The sequence below is a fragment of the Puma concolor genome, chromosome B2, assembly GCF_028749965.1.
Source record: "Puma concolor isolate L17-30 chromosome B2, mPumCon1.1.hap2, whole genome shotgun sequence".
NCBI lineage: Eukaryota > Metazoa > Chordata > Mammalia > Carnivora > Felidae > Puma > Puma concolor.
The window spans coordinates 145,354,358-145,381,465 of NC_141671.1; the positions used below are offsets into that span (position 1 = coordinate 145,354,358).

Consider the following 27,108-nt stretch of genomic DNA (forward strand, 5'->3'; position numbering starts at 1 on the left):
GGAAGAAAGTGTGTATTTACACATTAAAATGCTCGCAAACTCCAAGAGCTCTGGGAGCACACAGAGCTCGCAGGATGAATGAAGGAGGAACCCTCGCTGTGAACCAGAAGAAAGCTTTCCGGAAGGAAGGCCGAAGGAATTTCGGATTTCATAGATGATCACTGGGCAAGAGGCACCAGCCAAGGTTAAGGGCATGGATGCATTGTCGCTTTGTTTCAGAAAAGAGATGCTGTATTTCTCTTTTTCATCGGTCTACAATTCATTTTATAAGCTTTTCCACTCTGCGGAAGGACACAAATCTGGTCTTGGGTTGTCCAGATGGAGAGCTGACTCGATGTTAGGTTGTGAGCTTTGGCGGGATCAGGTCTGCGACGAAACTGGGGGAGGGGTGACGACAGCACCCTGCGCCCCAACCTGGGCCCGCCTGATGCAGGTGACCCTGTCGCCTCCAGGGGCGCTCCCAGCCCGCTTGCAGGCGCGGCGAGGCTTCCGAAGGGCGAGGGCTGACTACAGACAGGTGGGAGTCTAATAGGCCCAGGGGCACCCTAATAGATACTGGAGGAAGCAAGGCCAGCCAAGTCCTCGGGCTGGATGCCCTCCTTTGAGACGAGTTGACGCGCTCCACAGAAACGACAGTCAGGGGCAGCAGTGTCTAGGGACATTAAAGCCCCCTCTCCTGGGCGCGCGGGCTGTGGGAAGGCCCGGGCGAGCCGCAGGCAAGACCGCAATGTGCAGATAGAGGTGAAGGGGCCTGGCTCCAGTCCCCAGCGTTGAAACCAGGGTGTTTGTTTAAGGGATCATCACAGGGCACTCACTCTTGGGCTTGGCAAGCGATTGGACGCGATGAGCCATTTCCCGAGCCAGAAAACGAGACAGGTTAGACAATGGGAGGAACGTCCCAGGCCACTTCGCCCCGCACCGAAATCACCGAATTTTCAGAACCGCCAAGCGGGGTTCCGGGGCGCTCCGGCAGCCGGAGCCCAGGCGCGGCACCCAGTGCCCCGCCCGCCTGGCCCCGCCGCCCCGCCGCCGGCAGGGGGCGCCCGCTCGCGGCTAAAAGGCACCGCCGGCGGCCGGCGGCCTCAGTACGCGGCGCGGCGGCCGGTGCGCGGGCGGAGCGACCAGCGCGGGGCCAGGGCGCCGCGGACACCGCGCAGAGCGCGCACTCCCATACGGACGGCGGGGACCCGACGGCTGCGCCCCCGCGCTCCCCGACTCCGGCCCAGCGCCCACCGGCCAGCCCGCCCGCCCAGCCCGCCGCGCACCCCGGGCTCCCGATGGCGCCCGAGGCCGGGGCGGCCCCGCGCGCGCGGTGCCCGCTGCCCTGGGCGGCGCTGCTGCTCCTGGCGGCGCTGCTGCCCGTCGTGTCCCCGGCGGGGGCTCCAGGTACGCGCAGTTCCGGGCTCGGCTGCCGGGCTCTCCGCGCCTCCTCGCCGCTTCTCTGTCCACCCTTCGCGCGTCACCCACCCTGCCTGTCTCTCCGGGGACCGCCGTCCCGCTCTGTGATGTGCGTGTCAGTGTCACTAACCTGTGCGTCTTCATCGCTCGCGGGTCGGGGAGCGGGGTCTGGGCACTAGGCGCCGCGCGCGCGGGAGGTGGGCGCGGGGACACCGTTGGTACCCGGGGACCTCAGCGCTCTCGGTTTTGACTTTGCCGCCGAACGCGCAAAGTTCTGGAGACTCGAGTTCTGGAGGCTCGAGCAGTGTAACTTCCCGGAGAGATTCAGGCAAAGGGAAAAAACAAACAAAAAAGAAAAAGAGAGAGTGAAAAGCGACCCCTCGGTGGTGATGCTTTCCTTTGCCCAGAATTTCCCCGTGGGCATCTTTCTTTCCCCCAGTTCACCTGCCCCGAGTTAGGATTGCCCGTTGGAAGGTGGCATTCGACAGACCAGGGGGGAGGCAGGGAGAGGGAGGCAGGACTCTTCTAGAAGCGCACTCTTCTAAAAGCTGCGAGCTGTCCCGGGGCGGTCGGGTACCTCGGGGCCCAAGCGGCAGCCGCGCCCTGACGGAGGCCAGTACCTCCCGGTGAGAACTTTGGAGCTGGGAGAAGACATCGGTCTTGAGAGCGGAGAGAGAGGGAGAGTGGGGGAGCCGATTTGGGAGAAGCTCCCCCTTCCCCAAAGACTGAAGTTGGAAATGGGATGGTGATGTGAGCAGCGCTTTTGGGAAAATGCCCGCGGGCCGGTTGTCAGAGTTTCTGAACGTTTCCTGCAGAAAGAGCTACGTTTGTGGTGGCGTTTTCACCCTTAAGCCTTCGGGGGCCCTTGTTCCCACCTCCTGTGCAGGCATTTTCACACTTAAAGCGTGTGGCTTTTATTTATGCCATCAGTTTGCAGGAATCCAAGAAGTCCACGTTTTTGTTTGAGACTGTTCACTCCTGGCTGGGTTATAAAAATTCAGATGTGACTCCAATGAGGGCTACTTGCTTTATGATGCTATTTAGTGTCCCCATAGCCCTTTTGTACAAGGGGAATGGGACAATGTTGGGGGAGGGGTGTCGTGTTGTCGTCCAATTCTTTTTGGCGGGTCCATCCTGCGTAACGCTCGGGTTTATGTCACATGCTGGGATGCCAGCGGCTCGTCTTCATAAAAGGCAGTGCTAGTGGTGGGCTTTGTTTTCCTCTCTGTTAGCAATCTCTAGGAAAGCATTCACGGAATATGTGGTGCAGTGGTTCACAAGAATACAACTATTTTAAAGCCTTTCAAATTCCCCACCTACAACCCATGGCTTTTTTTTCCCCCCTAAATTAAAATTTCTGAATGTTGAAAGAGTTTTTGTTTCAGAAAATGGGCTGGAGCTGGAAGTAATGCTGAACCGGCTTCGCGACGATTCCACCTTCATTCCTGTTAGATCCCGCTGCCACCTGCCCAATGGGTTACGTTTGAGTGCGTCTGGACTCGGGGTTGTTTGTGATAGCTTCAGAAATGCTTCTGTGTTCCGTGCTCTTCCTTCTCTTGCTTCTGCTCCGTAAATCCACTGAGCTGTGGAATGTGCAGCCTGGAATGCTTGCTGGCACTCTCTCTACTGTGTTGACGTGGGATTTGCAGTACAGTGATGATCAGACTAGAAGTGGACAAGCACATTTCGAAACGAATATTTACTGCATTGTAGGGAAATAGAAGAAGGAAAGAAACAGACATCATCTGCAGATAGCTCCCCGATGCTGTGAAAGAAATCATGGGGCACATAATTTATTTCATCTGCTCCTCTGGAAGGCTTCCTGTCTGTCCTGCTGGACATAGCTCCAGTCACTTGCAGACTTGTATTCTGGGTCTGACAGCAAGGCCACGGGCGCACTGCTCCTGCTCTGGCTGAATCAGTGCATGGGCCCAGCAAGCTGCTTGAGTCAAGCCTCCCCCTACTCTCCAATCTTTGGGGGCCAGAATCCCTGTAATGAAATCACCCAGAGCCACTTTAAACGGCAAAGCATCACAGCTCAGAGGGGGCTCTCCTTAAAACAGAGGTGATTTGCGGGGCATGCTGAGGATCTATATAAACTCTTTAAGTTGGTGGCCCATTAATGTAAAACAAAATAAGCAGGCAATGCCTCCACCATCCATCCCATCAATAAACTAACATGCAACCCTTAAAATTACGATGGCACTTGCCAGTCTGATAGGATGCATTTCTCTAAAAATGTGGGGACACACACACTCACATACATTTACAGCAGTTCCCTCAGGGTGGTTATGGGTGACGTGACTTTGCTTCTTTAAAACTTAAGTATCCTTTCAGGGACTCTGCCAGGTCAAAACTATTTTCAAAGTAATACGAAGATACTCTTTGCCTTTTTTTTTTTTTTTTTTACCGTGTTGACATTGACAGCAAGGGTGAGAAGCTTGGTGAGTAAAACCACTGGTGCTTTAGTGTGAATCAAGGCAGTGGCACCATATTGTACTCGTAGTCACTGAATTTTTTTAGGCCTTTGAAGTGCAGTAAAGCTATGCCAGTTCCAATGAAGCATGTCCTGTGGCAACAGTAAAAAATGATTCATTTTGCCAAATCTCTACCCTTGAATGCATGTCTTTTTAATATTGTGTGTGGAGGGGACAGGAAAGGGACATAAAGCAGTTCTGCTAACTACCCAAGTTCAGTGGTAATCCTGAAGAAAAGTTCTTGTGCGGTAGCTTGAGTTGGGAACTGAACTAGCTTCTTTTTTCATGGTATGCCATATTTACCAGAAAGAATGACCACAGACAAACTTGGGTATTTGGCAGACATCTTCTCAAAAATGAACAAAGGAGGCACCTGGGTGGCACAGTCGGTTGAGCGTCCGACTTCAGCCAGGTCACGATCTCACGGTCCGTGAGTTCGAGCCCCGTGTCAGGCTCTGGGCTGACGGCTCGGAGCCTGGAGCCTGTTTCCGATTCTGTGTCTCCCTCTCTCTCTGCCCCTCCCCCATTCATGCTCTGTCTCTCTCTGTCCCAAAAAATAAATAAACGTTGGAAAAAAAAAAATGAACAAAGGGGCCTGCCACTTCTAATAGGATAACTGATTGTATGTCTTGCTGGTGATAAAATTTCAACTTTCTAATGAAAGAATTTTGCCAAGTCATCTCTAACATCGATCGAAAGCTTCCTAATACTTAAAAACTTTTCTAATAATATTGATGGTGATATACATGAGTGTGATGTTTTAAATATTATCTTATAAAAATGTCTCAGCATACTGGGTGCCTGGGTGGCTCAGTTGGTTAAGCGTCTGACTCTTGATTTTTGGCTCAGGTCATGATCTCATGATGTCATGATCATGGTGTGTGGGTTCGAGCCCTGTGTTGGGCTCTGTGCTGACAGTGCGAAGCCTGCTTGGGATTCTCTCTCTCTGCCCCTCCCCTGCTCTGTCTTTCTCTCTCTCTTTCTGTCAAAATAAATAAATAAACTTAAAAAAAAGTCTCAGGATATGACCTGCATAACCAGGTGAACCAGTAAATCTAAGTGACCAATGCCGAGTGTTACAAAATCTTGCCTGGTGAAAAGATCCATCCAAAGTGCAAGATAGCCCAATGGATTTTTCATGTAACAAAATGTGAAAAATTCTTGAGATGGTTTCAGATTCTGTATCATAACTAACCTTTAAGAAACTGCTACTTGATGAGTTTTGGTGTAGTATCAAAGATTTTCCAAACTTACTCATAAGGCTTCTAAAATACTTTCCCAACTATAGATCTGTGTGAGGCTGGGTTTTTTTCAGGTTCTCCAACCAAAACAACATATTTCCATAGACTGAAGGCATAAGCAGATAAGAGATCCTGCTGTTTTCTATTAAAGAGATATGCTGAAGTGCAAAACAATGCCATTCGTCAATTACTTTTGTATTGGAAAATGGTGATTTTTCATAAAATCCAGTTTTTTAATGCCAATATGAAATGGTTTACTGCTGCTATTTTAAAATGATTTAGGGTGCCTGGGTGGCTCAGTCGGTTGAGCGTCCGACTTCGCTCAGGTCACGATCTCACGGTCCGTGAGTTCGAGCCCCGCATCAGGCTCTGTGCCAACAGCTCAGAGCCTGGAGCCTGCTTCAGATTCTGTGTCTCCCTCTCTCTCTGGCCCTCCCCCCATTCATGCTCTGTCTCTCTCTGTCTCGAAAATAAATAAATAAATGTTAAAAAAATAAATAAATAAAATAAAATGATTTAATACACGCCTAGTAACTTGTGCCTAGTTTTAATTTCTGGTCAGTAGATAGCATCAGATAAAACCCACATAAATATAAAATCTCTGTGAGAACCTCATTAATTTAAGAGTAGAAAGGAATCCAGAGAACAGGAAGTTTGGCAACTGCTGGTGTAGACAAGGGGAGTAATTCCAGAATCAGGATGCCTGGGTCTGAGTCTCATGGTGTCATTCACATGCTGTGTGGCCTTGGGCCAGTTAGTCAGTCTCCACTAGTCCAACTGAATGGAAAGATACCTTCCATCTTCAGAAGCCCTCAGTGACTTTCTTGTGGCCCAACCTACACCCAGCTCTGTAGGGTTTCACTCCTTACTTCTGTCCTCTTTGAGAGGAGGAGGTGAAATACCCTTTCCTTTTATCTTGTGCATTGGAGCACACCCAGATGAACTGTTTAATTCATCAACTGAACATGCAATTTGTTACTGTTGAATCAGAGGTTGTAAAAGAATTGCAGGGTGACAATTCCTGTCATTGGAAAATTATCCCTGGACAATTCCAGAGCATTGTCAATATGTCTAACCAAGGCTGTTCATATCTCTAGCTAAGTCATAAAGGCCCATTCCCTGAAAACAGGCAGGGGAGGGGGTGAGGAGTGTGTGTGTATGTGTGTGTGTGTGTGGGGGGGGGGTAATTAGTTTCCTACTTGCTGTTGTAACAGAGTACCACAAATGTAGTGGCATAAAGAAACACAAATTCATTATCTTCTAGTTCTAGAAGTCAGAAGTCCAAAGTGGGTTTCATTGGGCTAAGATGAAGGGCCATGTTCCTTCTGTAGGCTCTTGGGGAGAATCTGATCCTTATCTTTACAGCTTCTAGAAGTGCCCACATTCTTCTAGGGGCCCCTCCCAGCAGTCCCGTGACTCTGCCCCCACCCACACATTGCAGTTTCTGACTCTGACCTTCCTGTCTCCTTCTTTCACTTATGAGGACCCTTATGGTTATATTGGGCCCACCAGGATCATCCAGGATAATCTCGCCAGCACCAGGTCCTGTCCTTCATCACATCTACAAGGTCCATTTTGCCACATGAGGTCACATATTCTCAGGCTCTGGGGGGTTAGGACGTACACATCTTTGGGGGCTGTTATTCTGCTACTGCAGGCGTGGGTGGGGCAGTGGGGGGGGGGAGGGGGGAGTCTGGAAGCAAACATTCCAGGAAAGACCCCCTCAGCCTTCAGATAACTAGGAAGCAAACCTCTTTCCGTTGTTCCCTGTGGAACTTGGGGATTTCTTAAATTATCATTAAACTTCTTATCAGGGGATTTTATTTCAGTTTGGAAATACAGAGGCAAGTATCTAAAGCTATCAAAATAAAAGAGAGAAAAATATGTATCTATTTACTTGTTAATCCATAGACTGTTTATGTTAGAATACACTGGAACCTGAAACTCTGGGTGCCTTTGAGGAGAGCTGGGTAGCTGGGGCAGGGGCGGATATTGCTTATTTCCTTTACCGGTTTCAGTAAGCACATATTGGAGCATTTGGATCAGGGTATTGATGATACGTATGAGCTAACCTCTTCGTGTCTCTCCTAGAATTTAACCTTGTCTTAGTTACAAAGACTGTGAATTTCATTCTGTTTTTGGGAATTGTGTCATTGTTGATTTTTCATTAAGGAAATTTCTCCAATATGGGACAGATGGTTAAAATGTAGACATTTTGAACACAATTATCTTGGTGCCGCTGAGCATTTAGGGGACGTCCTGAGGAAGACAGTTTTCCTGTTCCTTTTCCTCGGCAGCGCTTGCGCTTCGCGGCCCTTAGGGGGCGCTGCTGGCCTGCTGGCGGCGTTTCCACCGCCCGCGGGCCCTTTGCACTGGCGCCCCGGCAGCTGTGGCTTTTTCAGAGTTGAGAAAATTAGGACAAACGTGCTCTGGGTTTCTCTTAGTGTTTGCCCTTGTTCAGTTTTGCTCCTCACTGAAGCTTCCTTCAGACGTTAAGTCAGGAAGGACAAATCATTAAGAGTGGAATTGAGTGCTTCCTAGTAATTTTCAACTGACCATTGGTGAGGAGGAATTTGAAGCCTAAAGTTACATCCGGGGGGGGGGGGGGGGGAGTGTCAGCAACCCTTTAGCCCTGGGGGTCCCTGGTATTTCTGCTCTTCCTCCAGAGCTGCAGCAGCTGGAACACGGGGGACTGGAGGGTCACTGGAGGAGAACGCAGCCTCCTGAGTGCTGTGGGTCCGTTTCGAATGAGTTGATGAATCAGTTTCTCCCCTTTACCCTCCGTGGATTCTCTTTGTATCCAGGGAGTAATGCAAGTTCTAAGGCAGATTTGTAAGTCTAGCAAAATAGCTGGACAGCTGCTAGTGTCATTGCTCACAGTTTTCTGCCTCGGTCTCCTCTATGTGGAGGAAACGATTAACTTGTAATGTCATAATGGTATAACCAACACAATTCCATTTTCACTTTACGTGGCGTTCTTAGGTATGCATTTTAATTTCTTTTTGATAATAACTGGCAGTTAAAAGTGCCACAGAGTCTTCCGTTTCTCTGTATGTTATTTCATTTGATTTTCACGGCGACCTCGTGAAGTTGGTAGCACCCTCACCTCACCACGAGGGAACTGCATTCAGAGGAGTTAACTGATTTTCCCAAAGTCGGTCCTGTAGTCTGTGGTATCCCAGGATTTGGACCCCCGTCTTCTGGATCCACATCCTCCGTGCTTCCCGCAGACTCTCCCAGCTCCCATTTGAATGTTTGCTTAATTTCCCTTGTTTTCTTTCTTCTTTAAGCTGGTGGTGGGAACTGGCACCAGCATTTCTGATTTGCTCAGAATGCCCTTGTAAGTCTACGCTCTGGTGACACTGCCGTTGGCTATTGGGAAATGATCCTGTCACACCCCGAAGCGTATTGAACTCCAGTAGGGTTTAATTTCCGATGAGCCTATTCCCTATTACAAAATATATTTGGCATTTGGGTATAAGCATGATCTTCATTGCAGGAAGTGTCTTTCCTCAGTGGCTCCTGTTAAAACGTGCCCTTGAGATGAGTGTTCTGTGTCTGGTTTGTTACAGAAACACTTCGGTGTTTAGTACAGTGGTTCTCTGTGATGCCTGATCCTTATGGTGGAAACTGTCGGCCTTGTGTTGTCACTAGAAGGTTCCCAGAATTCAAGTTTGTTTACAGCAGACCACTTAAATCAGGGAACAGTGCTGACAGACGTTAGGTGTTAATCTCGGGGGTTGACGGATCCTCACCTCTCCTGGAGGTGGTAAGACTGTAACAGCATTATTGTTAAGGTGTTTGGAACTTCTCAGAAAAAAGTGTCCTCTAAATGCTGGGATTTGTGTTTTAGGGATTATTTTGCAGGGTCACATCTCTTCACCCACATCTGCATTCACTTCACCTGACCCACATGCTGGCTTGTACTGTGTGAACTTGGGCAGGTCATGACCCTGTGGGCCTGTTTCTCACGAAGTGACAGAATGGGACTGTAGACATGGCTAAGGGCCCTTTCTGGCTCTAACTTTGTATGAGTCTCCATCTGAAGGCCATCCATCCATCCATCCATCCATCCATCCATCCATCCATTCTTCCATTCATTCAGTCAGCAAGGGTCAATGCCCAAGCGTCAGTGCCCAAGCATCAATGCCTGTCAGACACGGGGATACCAAGTCCAACAAACACAGTCCGTCTGTCCAGAATGCACAGGCAGAGAGGGGGTGGGGAAGAGGGTACACACAGTGTGGTGTGTATGAGGGCAGTCCCTGGGGGGAATCAGACTGGAAGTCTCGGACAGCCGTATTTGAGCTGGGTTTTGAAGACAGGTGTGGGCATTAGTTAGAGAAGGAGGGCAAGGAAGGACATTTCGGGTGGAGGACCACCATGCGGTGGGTGTGAAGGCTCAGAGGCAAGGGGCATCATGACATGTGTGAAGAAATGTGAGTTTTCTGGTGGCCCCTGCAAAGTGACCCTTTGAGAGAATGGTGGCATTCAGGACTGGAAAGGTCAGCAGTAGGCAGCTTAGGAAGGGCCTGGAGTTTGACCATAGTCCAAAGCAGTCGTGGCCATTGAAAGAGCATCCACAGTGGGAGATTGCGTGGCCGCTGAGTGGAGGACAGTGCAGGAGTCGGGCCAGATGGGGGGGGGGTTCTCTTATATCTGCTTATTTTTTTGAGGCTTGGGGAGTTTCTTCATTACATGCTAGACCAAGCTGACAGCTCCTAACTACTGTCTTTACTTCCAGTCCTATCTGAAATGTTCTAGAACAATCCCATTTAAAAAAAATATTCACTTTTGGGAGAGCACAGCAGGGGAGGGAGAGAGAGGGGTCAGAGGATCTGAAGCGGGCTCTGCGCTGACAGGCTGACAGCAGGGGGCCCAGTGCGGGGCTCAAACTCACGACCTCTGAGATCATGACCTGAGCCGAAGTCAGATGCTCAACCGACTGAGCCACCCAGGTGCCCCTAGAACATCCCATCTTGGAATGGGTTCCAGGTTACCATGAGTCTCATGCCTTCACGTGTGGGCAGGTTGGTAGACTTTGTAGTTAAGATGGGAGTACTGAACGCCGAGTGTCTTTGGGTTGAGGGTGGTTCTGTGGACAGAATTCAGTGTGGTTTCCAAGGGAAAAAACCATGGGCAATTTTAGGAGTTCGTGGCCGTGGCGGTGGTAGGTAACTTGGAACTGAAATCGATGGGCATAATCTATGCAGACTCTTGGAGCCTAAGTAGTGATGCTCCACTCTGAAGGTCACCCAAGCATCCACTCGTTTCAGGGTCTGACAGTTGTCACGTCGTGGACAGGCGGTTGGTTAAAGCCAGCCGACACAGACTGGGGAGGAGCCCGGCTGTTCCTGGCAGAGGGGTGGACAGTGGGTCCCCTAAGCACGGCGCTGTGGCTGGACCAGCTGGCACCCCAGTGAGCAGTCCCGGCAGGGTGCACAGCAATGGCTAATTGGGGGTGACAGCACGGTTGTCTCCCGGTGACTGACAGTCACTGCGGTCAGAAACAGCAGTGCTGGGTGGGGGAAGAGGCCAGGGACCCTGAGCGTCTCCCCTCTGGAGCAGCGACCTCAGCCAGGCCAGGCGAGGGCGGCCGGGGCAGGCTGTCCTTGTGCGGGGTGGGGGAGTGGCTGCTGTTGGCAGAGCAGTGGCTGGGAGGACTGCCTTCTCAGGGGCACCGCAGCCAACATCCTCATTTTGTAAAATGGTATAAAATCCCCTACGGAGATTAGGGTCACACTGTGATGGTGCCGCCTTGTAAGTCGCCACACGGACACTTCCGCCTAGAGAACAGAAAGCTTAGGTGAGCCTTCCCCACAGTGACACCAGTGTGGCCTGTTGCACTCGCTGGGGCTCAGAGTGCTTTACGTGTTCATTTATCACGAGTCTGCTGTGGCCTGCTCTTTCCCCAAGCACAGGGGTCAGGGGTTTGCACTCCCCTGTAGGCCTAAAAGACTATTTCTTAACAGCTTTTTATTTTTTATTTCTTCAAAAAAAAATTTTTTTAACGTTTGTTTATTTTTGAGAGAGAGACAGAGGGTGAGTGGGGGAGGGGCAGAGACAGAGAGGGAGACACAGAATCCGAAGCAGGCTCCAGGCTCTGAGCTGTCAGTACCCAGTCCGACTTGGGGCTCGAACCCATGAACTGTGAGATCATGACCTGAGCCGAAGTCGGACGCTTAACCGACTGAGCCACCCAGGTGCCCCTTAAAAATGGCTTTTTAAAGTGTTTACTCTGAGGTAGTTGTAGTCATGTGCAGTTGTAAGAAATAATGCAGGGATCTCAGGTGTCCTTCACCCAGTGTCTCCCTAAGGTGACCTCTTGTGTAACTATAACACAGTGTCCAGCAGGAAGGTGACATTGATACAAGCCATTGACTCTTCCCATCTCATGAGTGTTACATGCTTGTGTGTGTGTTTCTACATAATTTCGTCACGTGTGTAGATTGTGTGACCACCACAGTCATGATGCAGAACATTCCATACCCGGACTACTCTTTTATAGTTCATCTTCCTTCTTCCCGTCCACCGCAGCCCTTGGCAACCACTAACCTGTTCTCCACTTCTATAATTTTGTCATGTCAAGGATGTCATATGAATGGAACTATACAATGTGTCACCTTTTGTATGGGTAAAGGCCTATTTTTAAGAAGTATGTTTGGGGTGTCTGGGTGGCCCAGTCAGTTAAGCATCTGACTTTGGCTCAGGTCATGATCTCACTGCCTGTGGGTTCAAGCCCCACATCGGGCCCTGTGCTGACAGCTCGGAGCCTGGAGCCTGCTTCAGAGTCCCTCTCTCTCTGCCCCTACCCCGCCTGCCTCCCGCCCCCCCTCCCCCCGCCTCTCTCTCTCTCTCTCTCTCTCAAAATAAATAAATATTTAAAAAAATAAGGAGTATTTTTGCCCATTCTGCTTGAGATCACTATAATTAGCTTGCAAGTATTTTTGCACACACTGAGATACCATGGTATATAATTTGGCATAGTGGCAAAATACTGCCACCGCCTGGTCCAAGCCACCTTACCTGAATTATTGCAATAACCTCTTTACTGGTGTCCCTGTTTCTGCCCTCTTTTCCTACATCCTATTCTCAAAAAAGCAGCCACAGTGATTCTCATGACGTGTGAAGTCACAGAACCTTCTAGTAACTCCCCATCTCTCTTACATAAAAACCAAAATCCTAACAAGTTTTCAAGGCTACACATAATCATCTTCTATCCCATGCCCTCCCTCACTGTCAGGTCCAGCTACTTGGCTTCCTTGCTGGTCCTCTAATGTGCTAGGGACCTTCCAGCCCCAGTGCCTTTGCACTTACTGTTCCCTCTGCCCAAAAAACTTTCGATAAGCGTCTATGGGTACATTCCTCACTGTCTTCAGATTCTTTATGCAACATCTCACCAGGTCTTATGTGACCACTTCCTCCCCAGTTTAAGAGTGTAACCCTGTCCCTACTCCCCAGTGCTTCTTACTCTGGCTCTATTTTTTCTCCCCAGCTTGTTCCTACCTGCTCGGTCATGTATTTTGCTTTTGGATTTGATAAGTGCCTGTTGTCCTCCACTGGAGTATAAGCTCCACAAGAGAAGGATATTTTGTTGGTTTTATTCACTGAAGTCTCTTCATTGCCTAGAATGCTGCCTGCACAGAGTAGGTGCTCCGTAAATATCTGCTGAATGATTGGATGCGCTTTCTTTGGTATTGATTACATGTGCTATAAATATATTGATGTACACTGACTAACAACAGCAGGATACGTGGGGTCGGGGGGTGTGGGACGGTGTCCTGCCCACCTGTCTCCATAGTCCTGTGAGGTCAGCCCTCAAGTTTTGAAGAGTGTTGGCTTGTGTTGGAAAGTCCCTCTGCGGCTGGAGCAGAGAATTACATTTACTAGTTTCCTAGGGCCACACACTGGGTGGCTTTAAACAACAGAAAATTTATTCTCTCATACTTCTGGAGGCTGGAAGACTGAAATATGTAGGTCAGGGTCACACCGTCTCTGAAGGCTCTAGAGAAGAATCTTTCCTTGCCTCTTCTTTGTGACATGATTTCCAGTACTCCTTGGTGTCCCTTGGCTTATAGGTGTATCACTCCATTCTCTTGTCTCCACTGTCACATGGTCTTCTCCCTGTGTCTTCTTGTAAGGATACTGGTCATATTGGATTAAGACCAGCCCTAATCAAGCATAACATCATCCTAACTTGATTACATCTGCAACAACCCTATTTCCAAGTCACATTCACAGGTCCTGGGTGTTAGCACTCAACATAGCTTTTGGGGAGACACAGTTAAACCCACAACACATGGTGTGCCTCTCCACACAATTCCTTTTCAGTAGGTGAAAGAATTCCTGCAGCTTCTAACAGTGGGGGCCATAGTTGAGCCATAGGAAGACACGAGGCACTGTGTTGTACCCTGTGTTGAATTGTCAACCCACGTTCTGAAGACCTACGCACATTCAGTAGGCCTAATTCATAGGTCAAGCCTGACTCCATCCTTCATTCATAAAGTAAGTAATTAATTAATTAACTTGGATCTTCTATGGCCAGTGGCTATGCTAGGCTCTGAGGCATGTGGTACAAAGAAGAAGTCGGGATTGATGTAGCAATAAACACTGGCATTGAGTGTGTGGTATAGCAATATAGGATCATCTAGTACTTTCTAATCAACTTTTACTTGCCAGGTATTGTGTTAAGTTCTGAATGTTTTTATATTAGCATACATAAAATCATAAGATTAGCAACAGAAATTAGCAAATTTGTGTGAGGACCTTGCCTGATGGGAGCAGTTTGATGTTGACTCGATCTACATTTTTTTTCCTATTCGATAAAATTTGGAATGCATCACTGTCTTTCTCTTACCTGGACTGCGGTCTGTTCATCTCTCATCGAGATTTCTAGGTGATGAGGTGAGGCAGCCTTGCTCTCCTACGAATGTCCAACTTTCTGACATTCCATATGTTACAGAAAGCTGCCATGTTCTTTTTCTGTTATAACCCATGTCTGGGCCCTGCTGTGTTTTTTAACATTTCTCTACCCTACCCAACGATTTCCTTCTATTATTTTCTGATAGACTGGGAGAACTGAAGCCTCTTCTTGTGGTTAATAACTCTCAGAATCCACATAGGTACCTACAGATATCTGAGCAAACGACAGGCAAGGGGAAGAGAAAAGAGGGGCAGAGGGTACTATGCCCCCTGACCTTCCTGAAACCTGGGTTGATCTTATTTTAAAACTGTGCTATCACCATATTTTTATTCTAAATAGTAGGAAGGAAGAAGTCCTGGAGATGAAACACAGGATATTGTCTGAGCAGATTACATGTCTGTCTTGGGGAACATGAGGGTTTTGACTTAGAGTCTCTGGGATGAGTTTAATGGGGTCCACTGATGCTCTGGAATTGTAATACATTTTGATTACAGGAAGCAATTCAGAGCATTCTCAGAGGTAAAGGGTAGGCTGGGTTGGAGTCACAGATTAAATGTCCTCTTAGAATCAAAAGTACTGACCAGTGCTCACACACACGGGGGAAATCTCTGGCAAAGGCCCTTCTTGAATGCCACCAATGTCATACTTTGTTCTCTTATCATCCTTACTTGAGAAAGACTTCCTTCCCTTGCCCTTCGGAGCCCTGATAATGTGTATTGTTAGTAGCAGGCAGGTGATATTAAATGTCTGATACCCTTACTCTTTTACTCACGTGCTAGTAGAGTGCTTCCCTCAGAAGACCGAAGACACTGCCTTTCCTACATACTTGTGAATTTATTCACTGGTATTCCCAGGGCAGCACTTGCATAGTAACTCTGCATCATTGCCCAGCTGAGGAACACATTCATAGAAATTTACCTTTGAAGGTGGGGGAATGTGTTGGGATTTGAGTTAGGTAGATATGACTAGTTACAGAAACTACCCACGACCATTTTAGGCACAGAATAGATAGGCAGATTGAAGAGGGAAGTTGATCAGTTTACCTAAGTTTCCTTTCAACTCTTAAGATTTTAAAATTCATTTCAAAGACTATGTCTTAAGATTGAGGAAAGTGAAGACCCAAAGCCCACTCCTGCTAGGTGAGGAGGGAGAATTGGTCGAGAGGTCCCAGGTACTGGGAATCATGCTGGGTCATTTTCTATTAGCCAATAGAAAATTAATTGGTGACACGAGCCCCGCACTGTGCCTCTTCCTCCTCCCATGTGTGTCGAGTGCCTTATAGTTTTCTTTCACATTTTATTCTTACATCCGTGCTTTGAAAGTAGCACTAGAAAAGGAAGTCGTTAAGTTTGATATTTTCAGAAAGAAACTTTGGTGGCATATTAGCTTTGTTTTGATGTTTTGAATGGGGTGAACCTGTCCTAATTATAAGTGAAGAAAAATGGGCTCTTCTCAGCATTTATTTGACTTGACACTGACAGATATTCCTTACTTTCTGAAAATCTCTCTATTTCTGTCTTCCGTGATGCAACTATTTTCCAGTTTCTCCTCTTTATAGCTAATATTTCAAATTAAAGTGTCTTCTTTCCAGTCATCCTTCACACGTCTATGTTCTTTGGGTTCTACTGGGGATGTCAAGTAGACTGTTGGACACACTGGAACTCAAAGGAAAACCCAGGACTGGAGTTATGAATTTAGGAACCATCATTGTATGGATGGTATTTGCAATCATAGAACTAGATGTGCTAACTAGGGAGAGAAGACAGCGGGGTGGAGTGGGGGCGGTGCATGCAGAGAAGAGGGAGGGCCAGAGTTGGGCTCTGAAGTACTCTCACATTTGAGTTCTGGCAAAGGAGACAGATGATGTGAAAGATAAACCTGGGAGGATGGTGTCCTCAAAGGCAGATGACTGTGGGGTTAGAGAGGAGAGGAGAAGAAGACTTCTAGGAGAAGGACTCAACTGTTGTTGGAAGTAGAATAAATCAAGGACCAAGAGATGAAGGTTTGGCAATATCGACTCTTCTTAATATTTGTAATAGTTCACTCAGCACAATGAGCTCATGTATCGCCATGAATTCTGTTGCCACTGATAACTTTCGGTTTTATAGATTTGGTTCTGACTTCTCTCCTGACTTCTCTCCAGGTTCTGACTTATCTCTTTTAGTTATAATAGCAGCTGGGAGGCAACAAAGAATAGTGGAAAAGCATGGTCTTTGGTTTCATGGTCTTTTGGTTTAGCCAGTGTAACTTACTAGCTGTGTGCACCCGGGGAGTCACTTAACTCTATGAGACTCAGTTTCCTCATTTATAAAAATGGGGATACCAAAGCACATTTGATAAGGTTTTTATGGAGACTAAAGACCTAATAGTTGTGATAGCATAGAACTCTTTTTAGTCACCTCTGGGTCCCCAGGGCCTATCTCAGAATCTGACACATAGTAAGTATTCAACCTATGTCTGTTGCAGAAATAAATGAAATGACTGGCACTTACTACATGGGTATACAACAAGTGTTCATTTTCTTTCTTCTTTACCTCTCTGTCTATTTGTTCTTGATCACAAATGGCTCCATTGCAAAACCTAAAGTCCTTGCTCATTAGGTGTGTTGAACATTTTTTTTCCTCTTCATTGATAGATTGTTTGCCTATGCCTATTCATAACCATGAGGTTATATCTGAAATATTAATTTTTAAAATATTAAGGCATAATGTAAAAAATTATTATCATTAGCCGTCTGGGCTGTCATTGAGTCCAGGTGGTTGTTGGCTTCTGGTCGTGTCTGCCTCATAGACTCTGTTTCATACCTGCCTCTGCACAACATTTGCTTGGCTTGTCTTCTAAGGGTATTTTGCAGGGAACTTTCCGAGTAAGATGAGTGGTGATTTCAGTGACAGTAGTGCCCAAGTGTTTAACATAGTTAGACAATGACTTTCACATTTTGGGAAAAGGAATGAATTTTCAGGGAGTTTTTTTTGGCTGGCGTGTCAGGCAGTTTATAGTAGGCTGAGTTTAAGCTGGACCAGCAAACAATGGTAATTCTTTGAGAAACTATTTCTCAGTTGCGAATTGAATTTGAAGAATGTGCAAAAGATCCCACAAAAACCTGGAAAGTACTGGTGTCTAGTAGGATCTCTGATGCTGGTCAACAGCAGGCATGAATCCTGTATTCCTTTCCAATCTATAGGCCTTTTCTCTTTGGGGTCCCTTGTTTTCTTGTTGTTATTATAAATAGGCATATCTATGGAATCCCTCCAGCTCCACTTCCCTAAATCATTCTGGAAAGCTGGTGGTTTAGATGGGGAAAAATTCTTGTCTTTTCTTTGAACAGTAGCTTTTGCTTACATTAGTTCCTGAATAAAATGGCCAAGACCTTTAAGACTTTAAATCCTAATGATCAAATCCTGCCAGCTCTGTGGGTTAAGTTTACTCTAACTTTTGGCTGCATCATTTTCTGGACAGATGTACTGACTCAAGTCTGTGGCATACTGACAAATAAAGCACTGACATTGTCAAAATTAAATTTCCAGAGAGGATCCCTTAAAAACAACAGAAATAAGTTAGTTAAAAAAAAAAAAAAAAAAAAGGCAGCTCTCATTTAGAAATCAAGGGAAAAAGTGACTTGATTTTATGGATCCAGTAATGATGATACCAAGTAGCAATGGGTTGGGTTGCTGATAGCACAGTATCTGATTAACAGTGGCTAAACAGGCAAGAAAATTGTTTATCTCACTCATCAATAAACTCAGGAGCAGAGAGGCTCATGAGGGACTCAGGATCTTTACATGTTTTCCAGTTGGCCATCCCAGGCCTTCCCAGTATGTCTAGTTGGACATACTCAGGCTTGTCATTTCATGTTCCAAGATGGCTGCCGCATCTCCAGGTGTCATGTTGACATCTCAGAGTGGGGAAAAAACAGGAAGGTATGAAAGGTCAAAAGCACAGGAGAGCAGATCCTGCCCCTGTATAATGCTTTCCCGGAAGTGATAGTAACTTCCTTGTATGTGTCGTTGGCTAGAATCAATCACATGACCACCCTTAGCTACTGGGAAGGCTGAAGGGTCATGAATATTTAACATCCCAGTTTCTATTGTGGAAGAAGGTGAAGGAGGAAAAAGCAGCCGGGAATGATTCTTGGGTACCCAACCCACTGTTGACCATTTCTGAATTCAGTGCAAGTTCTAAACTGTTATAAATTAGTTGGGAAACTGTACATTCTTGAATGAGACTAATAAAAATTCAACTTAAAACATCTCAGGAGATTCTTGAGGGAGAAGGCAGATTCATTTTAAGAGTGTTCTTTGGGCTTGAGCACTTTGTTTTAGTTTTGCCACTTGCTGCTGGTTTTGAAACAATTCCTTGCTGCTTCTTTTTGTTGTCCATTTTTGTATTCTTCCACTTTATAGATCTTTCCCAAGGTGGCTGGTGAGGAGGAAGAAAGATAATTGAAAGGGAATAATATGAAGTAAACTATATTAACAAATATTCTGACTTTCTCTGTTCACCCCTTTTTCTCCCCAAATACAAATAAACAAGGTAGACTCTAGAACATTCTAAGCAAAAATTTCCCATAAGAAGCCATTAACCTTTGAGGTAATGAGATGGTATTTGAATACGGCCTTTGTTTACCAACATCACAGGACTGTGGCCTCATTGGGGATGCAAGTGGCCTTGGGTGGGAGGTTGGGGGCCAGCTCCTAAGGAGAAAGGGACAGGGGAAAGAAAGTGCAGCCCATACAGCATTGGGACTCTTTCCTTGGGAAGTTCCTGTGAGCTGGCAGGAATGCCTGGCAGCCTAGGGCATGACCAGCTTATGTGTGGCCCCTACCCCTGCCCCGGCGTGCAGTTTACTAAAGCCACATATGAGGATCACCTCTTTCTGTGACATGTGGCCACCGGAAACTCATCCCGGGGAGAATGCTTGCACAGAGGCAGATGAGGGTGGCGGCGGCCCTGACTGTCTGGAAAGGATAGAAATGGTCTCAGACAAACTCTACTGAAGTGTAGCCAGTGGCTCAAATTTTGAGATTTGGATGGCTTCATCATTTGGCTTCTTTGAGCTGATGGAGAAAAAATGTGATTCACAATTGTATTCAGTGACCATCTAGTGCCCTTATAAGCTCATTGGCATGTATGCATGTGAATTTGGCCATTTAGTCTGAATAAAATGATGCTTTGTTGTGATCAAAACACTGGAAAGTGCCCGAGGGTCTGGGGACAAGGGCAGGGAAGTCAGGTTTAGCTGAGGCTCGGGAGAGGTGAGCAGAACACACACTGAACCTAGTGGCTTCCCTCCTCCCTCTGTTCATTAGGAAACTCTGGGAGTGTGAGTGGCGGGGGTGCTCCTGCCGCACCGAGAGAGGCCTGGGGCATTCTGAGTCTTCTGGTTTCTCACTCCACTTGTATACACCCTCAGCAGGTAAATGGGACAGGACACGTTGGCCACGGGGGCGGAACCCCGTTACATGGGGTTACATCGTGACAAGGGGAGATGGATTGGGTTTTGAGGAATGTGAACCAGGGATAAGGTCTGGAGAACCCTGACTGCCCTCCATCTCCCGAGGGACTCAGGACATCTGCTTGCCTTCGTGTTTCCCTCTGACGTGAGGACAGCGCTGTGTGTCTTCCCTGTGGTGGGGTCAGAGGTTCTGTTTGCAAAGTTCTTTTGGCTCCCTGGGGTGTTTTTCAAGTTTAAAGACTCCAAAGACCTAGACTCCTAGACCTGGGTTTTGTTTTTTAAAGCAGTTATCCGTACAGAATCGTGCCAACTGTGGAAAACACTTTTATTAAACCCCATTCATATTGTGAAATGTCAGAAGAGGAGCCAGGCCATTATTTTAATACTCAGACTGTGTCTACCCAACCCCAGTCTTCCAGGTGGAAAATGCAGTCAACCATATGTAGATTTTACTAGTATCAGTTTTACTTCCCACCATGGCAAATCAACCTGTACTTTCTCTGTTTTTTTATTCTTGATTTTGTTGTTGTTGTTGTTTCGTTTGCTTTTGCTTTTTGTTTTGTTTTTTTGAGGGAAGAACCATAATTATTTGGCAAATATAATTCCAGCCATTTGACAAGTTATTAAAACTCAGTCAGGCATTTCAGTGTTTTGCCCATGTGTTGCCAACCATCTGGATATTTCTACATTTGTGAATATTCCTGTGCTGTCTGGTATCTTATGGACAATAGCTGAATTTTTCCACCTTTTCTTGGAATGATAGTCTCAAAGTTGTAGACCACGTTGATTTCCTACCCCCCCCCCCCCCCCCCCCCCCCAGTTTACATCCTGACCTTTCCTGGCTTATCGATTGGATTTTTGGTCAAACATTCATGGTTGCAGTGAGAGCTGTGTTTTCTTCATTTCAGAGTCTGGGAAGTATTTGGCGGTTTCCAGTGGAAAGTAAAACTTGAATTGCAAACAAAGATGAAATAGGGAGACTTACATAAACACGAAGGTTTTGTTGCATTGAAGAACAATCCTTGGTATACTTATGAAATAATTTTAGAATTTGGGGGGTTTTAAGAGACTCGTTTATTTCGAAAAGTTCTTAACATTCATTTGGAAGTTTCCTTCTTAACCAAGGTTGTCCTCTCCGGCTCCTCAGCATCGACTGCCAGACTGGGTGGGCTGCATGGAGCGCTCAGCTAGGAATGGCAGCTGTCCCTGGCTGGTATTTGCCTTAAAAATTTTTGGGGTGTGTCTGCACCCTGGCAGCCTTTTGCGACTAAATGTACTGGCTTACCGGGGTAGCTTCAGAAAGTTATTTTTGACTTTCATAGAGGATCTTGATTAACCTATCAGGGTTTGACTGCATGTGGCAAAATCCCAACTTGAACGAATTTAAATCCCAGAATTCATTGCTTTGTGGAGCTGTACGTTTGGAAGTGCAGGGATTGAGTTGGCCTTAGGGGTTGAGCCCTAGAACCCAGGTTCTAACAGCCCCCAGACTCTCTCTCCATCTCTTGGTGTCTTCTCTGTGTGACATGAGAGCTGCCACTAGCAATTCTAGGATGCTCCTTTCAGAGCCTTATGACTGGAAGGCAAAAGCAGTGCCTGGGTTCCAGCTCCAGTTAAAACGATTCCAGTGGAGTCTTCTGAGTCATCTGGACTCACATGAACGGAAGTCTGTTACCAGAATTGGGGGAGGCTTCACTGGATAGACAAAAGTGATATGTATCCTTTACAGAGCACATTTTGGATTTGCTGCCTTATAGAAATTTTAGGGTCTTGGGGCTCCTAAAGAATTTAGGCAAGTGGAAGACTTTGAATTAGAATCCACATCAATCCCAGTAAAAGACGGAAGAAGCTGTAGTTGCCAAGGGAGCCCTGACCTCCTCTGGGCACTTGATGAATGTCCTCTGGCTGAGGCTAGACAGAATAGGAAGAGCAGAAAGAAACTTAGATTTTAATTTCTTCATATTTTAAGCTCTGAGACCAAGAAGGCTTCACTCTTGGACTCTAAATTTTCCTTGAGAATTTTGTAACGGGAAGGACTTATATTGAAATCGGGATATTTCATATTGCTGGTATTGTATTATCAGAATACCTATCATTTCATCTCATTGCTTACACTCTGGTGGGCTATTTTGGACAGCATGAGTTGGCAGAATATGGGATTGGGAAAGGACAGGCAGGAGTGGATTTTCAGCTTAGAGGTCAGCATGGCTTTGGAGTTGGCTAAAGAATGAACCCTCCTCCTTTCAGAGCCTTTTGGGGGCTGGGGGAGATCCCTATCTGTAACCCCAGGAGGACACATGGTAGGACAGTGGTTGGCAATGGGGAGGCTCCTGAAGGTGGAGCCGGTGGTCCTGATCCTCACTCTGAAGGAGCAGCCACAAGTTGACATCAGGGTAATGGTCATTCCCAGTGGGGCCAGGTTAATGGTCATGCCCAGTGGGAATAGTCTTCTGGGGAATAGTCTTCTGGGGATGTTAAGGGGACTTCCATTTTCCTCTCCTCATGTTTCGCTTCTGGTCTCTCTCCTCATCCTGTACCCCCTTTCCTCCACGAGACTTGCTGTATCTGAGGGGTGAGTGGAAAGAGCCCAGTCTCCATTGGCCTACTTTCTCTAGTCGGTGACAGTAATGGGTTAGAAGACACAGACATGTGAGTTTCCTCTTCAGGTCTGCCTTGCCATAGGCTCCATTCCTGCTTCCACATGGGAGGGTCCTGGGTTGTGGCTCAGGCCTGTTGCTTTCTCCCCACCTGTGAGGCAGCGGCCCTGAGGGGTTCTGCTCCTAGGCTCAGCTCTTCCTTCTGTGTTCACCTGAGGGTCTGGAATTGGAGAAGAGAGGAAGACAGAAAGCATGATGACGGTCACACATCCGATCCACCCTCTTTAATTTAACCTTATCAATACTAAACCTGTTAGTTTGATTGTTTGCCTATGTAGAGAATATAATGAAGTCACAGTGTGACTTTTCAAAAGTAGAACAAAACAAAGAAAAAAGCAAAAACAATATTTTGGATCCAGAAAGGTTCAGTTACTGGTTTTTTTTTTTTTTCAACGTTTATTTTTTTTGGGATAGAGAGAGACAGAGCATGAACGGGGGAGGGGCAGAGAGAGAGGGAGACACAGAATCGGAAACAGGCTCCAGGCTCTGAGCCATCAGCCCAGAGCCTGACGCGGGGCTCGAACTCACGGACCGCGAGATCGTGACCTGGCTGAAGTCGGACGCTTAACCGACTGCGCCACCCAGGCACCCCTCAGTTACTGTTTTTAATCACAGTCTTCAAATCATGATTTTTTACATGAATTGTGTCCATTTTGGATTACTTTTTACCATTGAATCTTTTTTTTTAATGTTAATTTATTTTGAGAGACAGAGAGAGAGAGAACAAGCAGGGGAGGGGCAGAGAGAGAGGGAGAGAGAATCCCAAGCATGTTCGGTGGTGTCAGCACAGAGCCCAATTTGGGACTTGAACTCATGAACCATGAGATCATGACCTGAGCCAAAATCAAGAGTTGGACACTTAACCACTGAGCCACCCAGGTGCCCCTACCATTGATTCATTTTATCAATTAATTCTGAACTTTCCATCCCTTTATTCTGAGAAATAGCCCTTGACAGAATTCCCTTTCTAGGAATATACATATTTTTGTTCGTTGTGGCTATGCCTGTACCCTTAAGGATGGATGGTGATATCTGAACCAAGATAGTGAGAAGTGAGATACTGAGTTCACTTTGAACACGTTACATTTGGAACTCACATGGGACTATCACCTAGGCAGTAGGGACTGTCAGTCTGGGATGGTTAGGCCAGAGCTAGACATCTGGAAGTCATCAGTTTTGCTAGTAGTTGAAGCCTGTGTAGTATCCTACACTCCCCTACCCAAAACCATCCTGGGGTGGACCTTCCTTTCTTCTTTGGAGCCCAGGCCAGTTTTTTGTTTTTCGTTTTTTGGTTTTTTTTTGCAGAGCCTTTAGGTCTCTCATGGGACAGAGGGTGGTCTGGCAGTGAGATAGGAATCCTTGAACAGATCTGTACCTAAAGTGAGACCAAATTGTGCCTTTAGACTCAGTGGACACTCCTTAATGTGTCTTCACTATTTGCTTGATCTTCCTGGTCCTTGGAGGTATTTGGGTTGGATATCCTTGGTTGATCTCATGAGTCTAAATCCTGCTAACATCTTTTTCTTCAATCCATCAGCCATTTAAGTGAGAACCAGGCATATGGTCAATTGTGGTGTCAAGAAAGATGCCAGAGTGGCAAGGTGAGCAAGGGGCAGGTGAAGAGTCTTGCCCCTGTCCACTATGAAAAATGGGCCCTGCAGATGTTGGTCAGGCCAGCCTGCCTTGGGAACCTAGCTCTGGCATCCCAAGGGCATTCGTCAGCCCTGGAGAATCCCTTGAGGTCACTCTGCAGAAGCTGAAGACCTTCTAAGGGCAGACATTACAGAGCCATTGGAATTTTGGTATCTATCCTTGAGCAGAAAGGGATCCATACTTTGACCCTTGAAGCAAACTGGCCTTCTAGAGCCCTCTTGGATAAGACCTGAGGTTTGGAGCTAGACCAAAGGAGCAACTCTAGGTACTGACTGTGCCCTTATTTTCCATTCCTGAACAAACCAGTAGAGGTCTCATGGGAACCATGGCTCAGACATGTCTAGCCTGGCAGTGGCTGGGAATCTGAAAGATCACCAAAATACCATATGCCACTTGGTACATGGCAAAATATTCTTGAATTTGGGTAATGGTTACTGGCACAAAGTCTGGAAGTGGCTTTGTCATGGTATGAAATTGCTTCCATCACAGCAGACTTTAGTAGCTTCCTTCTTCTGTCTGGAGCATCTTACCATTTGCTCTATTCAAAGACAGCCTTGAATGGGGAGAAAAGGGGAAAGACATGGACAGGAAATTCTTTTTTACTTAACCTAAAATCCCTTAGGCTGCAGCTTAAGCTCATTTCCTCATTTTGCATCCTGTGGAGAAGAAAAAAACAGCTTGTTGTGGCCCTAACCTGTCGTGCACGCTCTGTGAGATTACCTCCCAGTGTTCCCTCTGTTGGGCCATATAATTCCTGTTGTGTTGACTTTGGGTTTTTCCTTTGTCCTTTTTAAAGAGGCAGCTCGTGGGACACATAGCTTTAAAGAATATACCCAGTATCATACGTCCTTATCAGGCAAGAATACTGAGAACTATTACAAAAGGTCACGTGCTGCATTTATCTAACAGAGGGTGGTCTATTATAAGATTCTAAGAACACTTAGAATAAATGAGGAACCACTTTGTCATATTGCATCTTTGTACTCCCAGAATGTTGATCCCACAGCACAGAACCAGAATGCAGTCTGCAGTCCTGGAAACCAATTTCAAAGTCTTTATGCCTTTACTTCACATTTAAGGAAGGAAATCAGGAGACCTACAAAATGATCATCAGGAATAGAACATATTGGCATGTTTCTAGTCCCAAGAAGAAGCTTTCTGTCAGGTAATCCAAGTGTATGCACATTGATTTGTGCCGCCTGGACTGGCTGTTCCTTAGATAGATGCTGATTTGATGAGTTCACCGAGAACTTGGGCTCAGGGAGCTCTGGGTGGGGCTGGAATGACAGACAAGATCACTTTTGATCTAGGGTCTCTCTACTCTTCCTCCAGTTCTTTCTGAGGAGGGTACAGATGGTAGGAAGCATCACAAATGACATCAATTTTAAATATCAAAGTTGATGAGAATCCAGGGGGTGAAAATACCTGCTAATCAAGCCACCGTATAGTTTGTTTAACTGTCCCAGTTTGCCTGTGCTGGGGGGTAGGGTGGGAGGAGGGGTCATGGTAGACTGGCCTCAGGCCTTTGGAAAACCTTACATTCAGGATTGATCTTAAGGAGACTGATCCTAAGGCTGCTTTGAAAGTATGGTTCCAGGTCCCCCAAAGGTCTTCGTGTTTAAAAACGACCTTTATTAGGTGACTCTGTAAGGCCTAAAGCGTTGCTATAAGAAAAGTCATTTGGTCTCAGGTTTTGTCCTAAGAGTGCAAATATCCCTGAGAGACTACCTCGTCCACTTCTTCCATGCCTTCAGAGAGAGGGAGGATGAGGACACCCAGCACAAGGTGCCATGACTGGGGTGGCTCAGGAGTGCCCCCCCGCCCCCGCCCTGTCCCGAGGGGAAAGCAGCATGGTAGAGGAAATGGTAATCACAACTACAACTACGGAGGCCTTATCTTTTTTACAAGGGTGGTTTCACTGGCAGTGATCACAGATCATGTATGGGCCGGAGCAGATTCTGAGGATCTGGGAGCTGTGGGGGGAGGGAGACCTGGGCTTTAGAATAGGACAAAGCAGGGCTTGCATTTGGCTCCCCCTGGGTGCAGCTGTGTGACTCTGGCTGAACGCTAACCTCCTTGCTCCAAGGCCTTCTTTCCCCCTTCTGCAATATGGAGGGAGTTATGTGTGTTCTCCCAGGTTATGTGTGTTCTGAGCGTCTCCTGCAGCATAAGGTTGGGTGCTCAGAGCGGTGCGTGGTGGACGGTAGACACTCGATAAATCCCTCTTCCTGGGGCGCCTGGGTGGCTCAGTTGGTTAAGCCGCCGACTTCGGCTCAGGTCATGATCTCGCGGTCCGTGAGTTCAAGCTCCACGTCGGGCTCTGTGCTGACAGCTCAGAGCCTGGAGCCTGTTTCAGATTCTGTGTCTCCCTCTCTCTGACCCGCCCCCGTTCATGCTCTGTCTCTCTCTGTCTCAAAAATAAATAAACGTTAAAAAAAAAAAAATTAAAAAAAAATCCTCTCTTCCTATCCCCTGAACTCTCCCATTCGTATTTACTTTAGAGCAGTTGCACGCACCATATGGCCTTTTTCTCAGCATACACATGCTGGCTCAGGCAGTTATCAAGTGGAGACACACTGATGGTACTTGATCATTGGCAACAGGAGAACAAACAGACTCATGCATGGACGCAGTTGGAGGCTTTGATTGTGTGAGCACAACGAAATGAGATTCATTAGGTTTTGGCAACCCAGAGGTATTTGCCCCTTGCCCTTCTTTACTTGTGCCCCTTACTGGAGCTCCTTGAAGGTTTTGAGTGTTTCCCCATATGCTGGGCTGATGCAACCATTTGAACATGGATTCTTGCGTGAGTTGGAAATTCATCTATGCCGGGTCCAAGGGTAGATGTGAGGCAGAGCCGGGAAGAACAAGGAGTATGTTTATAAATTGTTCTTCTTTTCAGATACCGGTAATGAAAGTCCAGCATTTTCAGGCCTAGGCAGGTTTGTGCTAATTGAATCACGAGTGCCCAGGAGAAGATGTGACAGTGTTTGGGTTTCACAGGCCTCTTGTTTCAGCTGTGTCTGTCCGGGATCTAACTTTTCTTAGATTTGGAATGGAACCATAAAGAAAAATGTTATTCACGCACTCATTGATTTGTTTTCGTCCTTGGGAGAACCGCCCAGCCGTGAGCATCCCTTTGCAGGCTCTGGAGACCTCGCTTTACTCTTGCACACCTTTTGGTCACTGTGAAATAGCGGATTCCTGGAACTGATTTCTGCCGTTGGGGGAAACATGGAACGCAACTCGAAAAAGTTCGTTAGTCAGATGGCAGAGGAGGAGGAGAGGTTTCTGGAATGAAGCC

At 46.9% G+C, this 27,108-nt stretch overlaps 1 protein-coding gene across 4 annotated transcripts in view; it reads left to right on the plus strand.

The window, feature by feature from the left end:
- Positions 1–869: 869 nt before the first annotated feature.
- FNDC1 (fibronectin type III domain containing 1) overlaps positions 870–27,108 on the plus strand; it is a 107,595-nt gene continuing 81,356 nt past the window's right edge. For 2 of the 4 annotated variants that reach the window (XM_086708252.1, XM_086708255.1), the window contains exon 1: positions 870–1,386. In XM_086708252.1, coding sequence (XP_086564378.1) covers positions 885–1,386 — 502 coding nt within the window. In that variant the 5' untranslated portion in view covers positions 870–884. The remainder of the gene's footprint in view (positions 1,387–27,108) is intronic. The other 2 variants (XM_025925619.2, XM_086708253.1) reach the window with 1 other exon arrangement.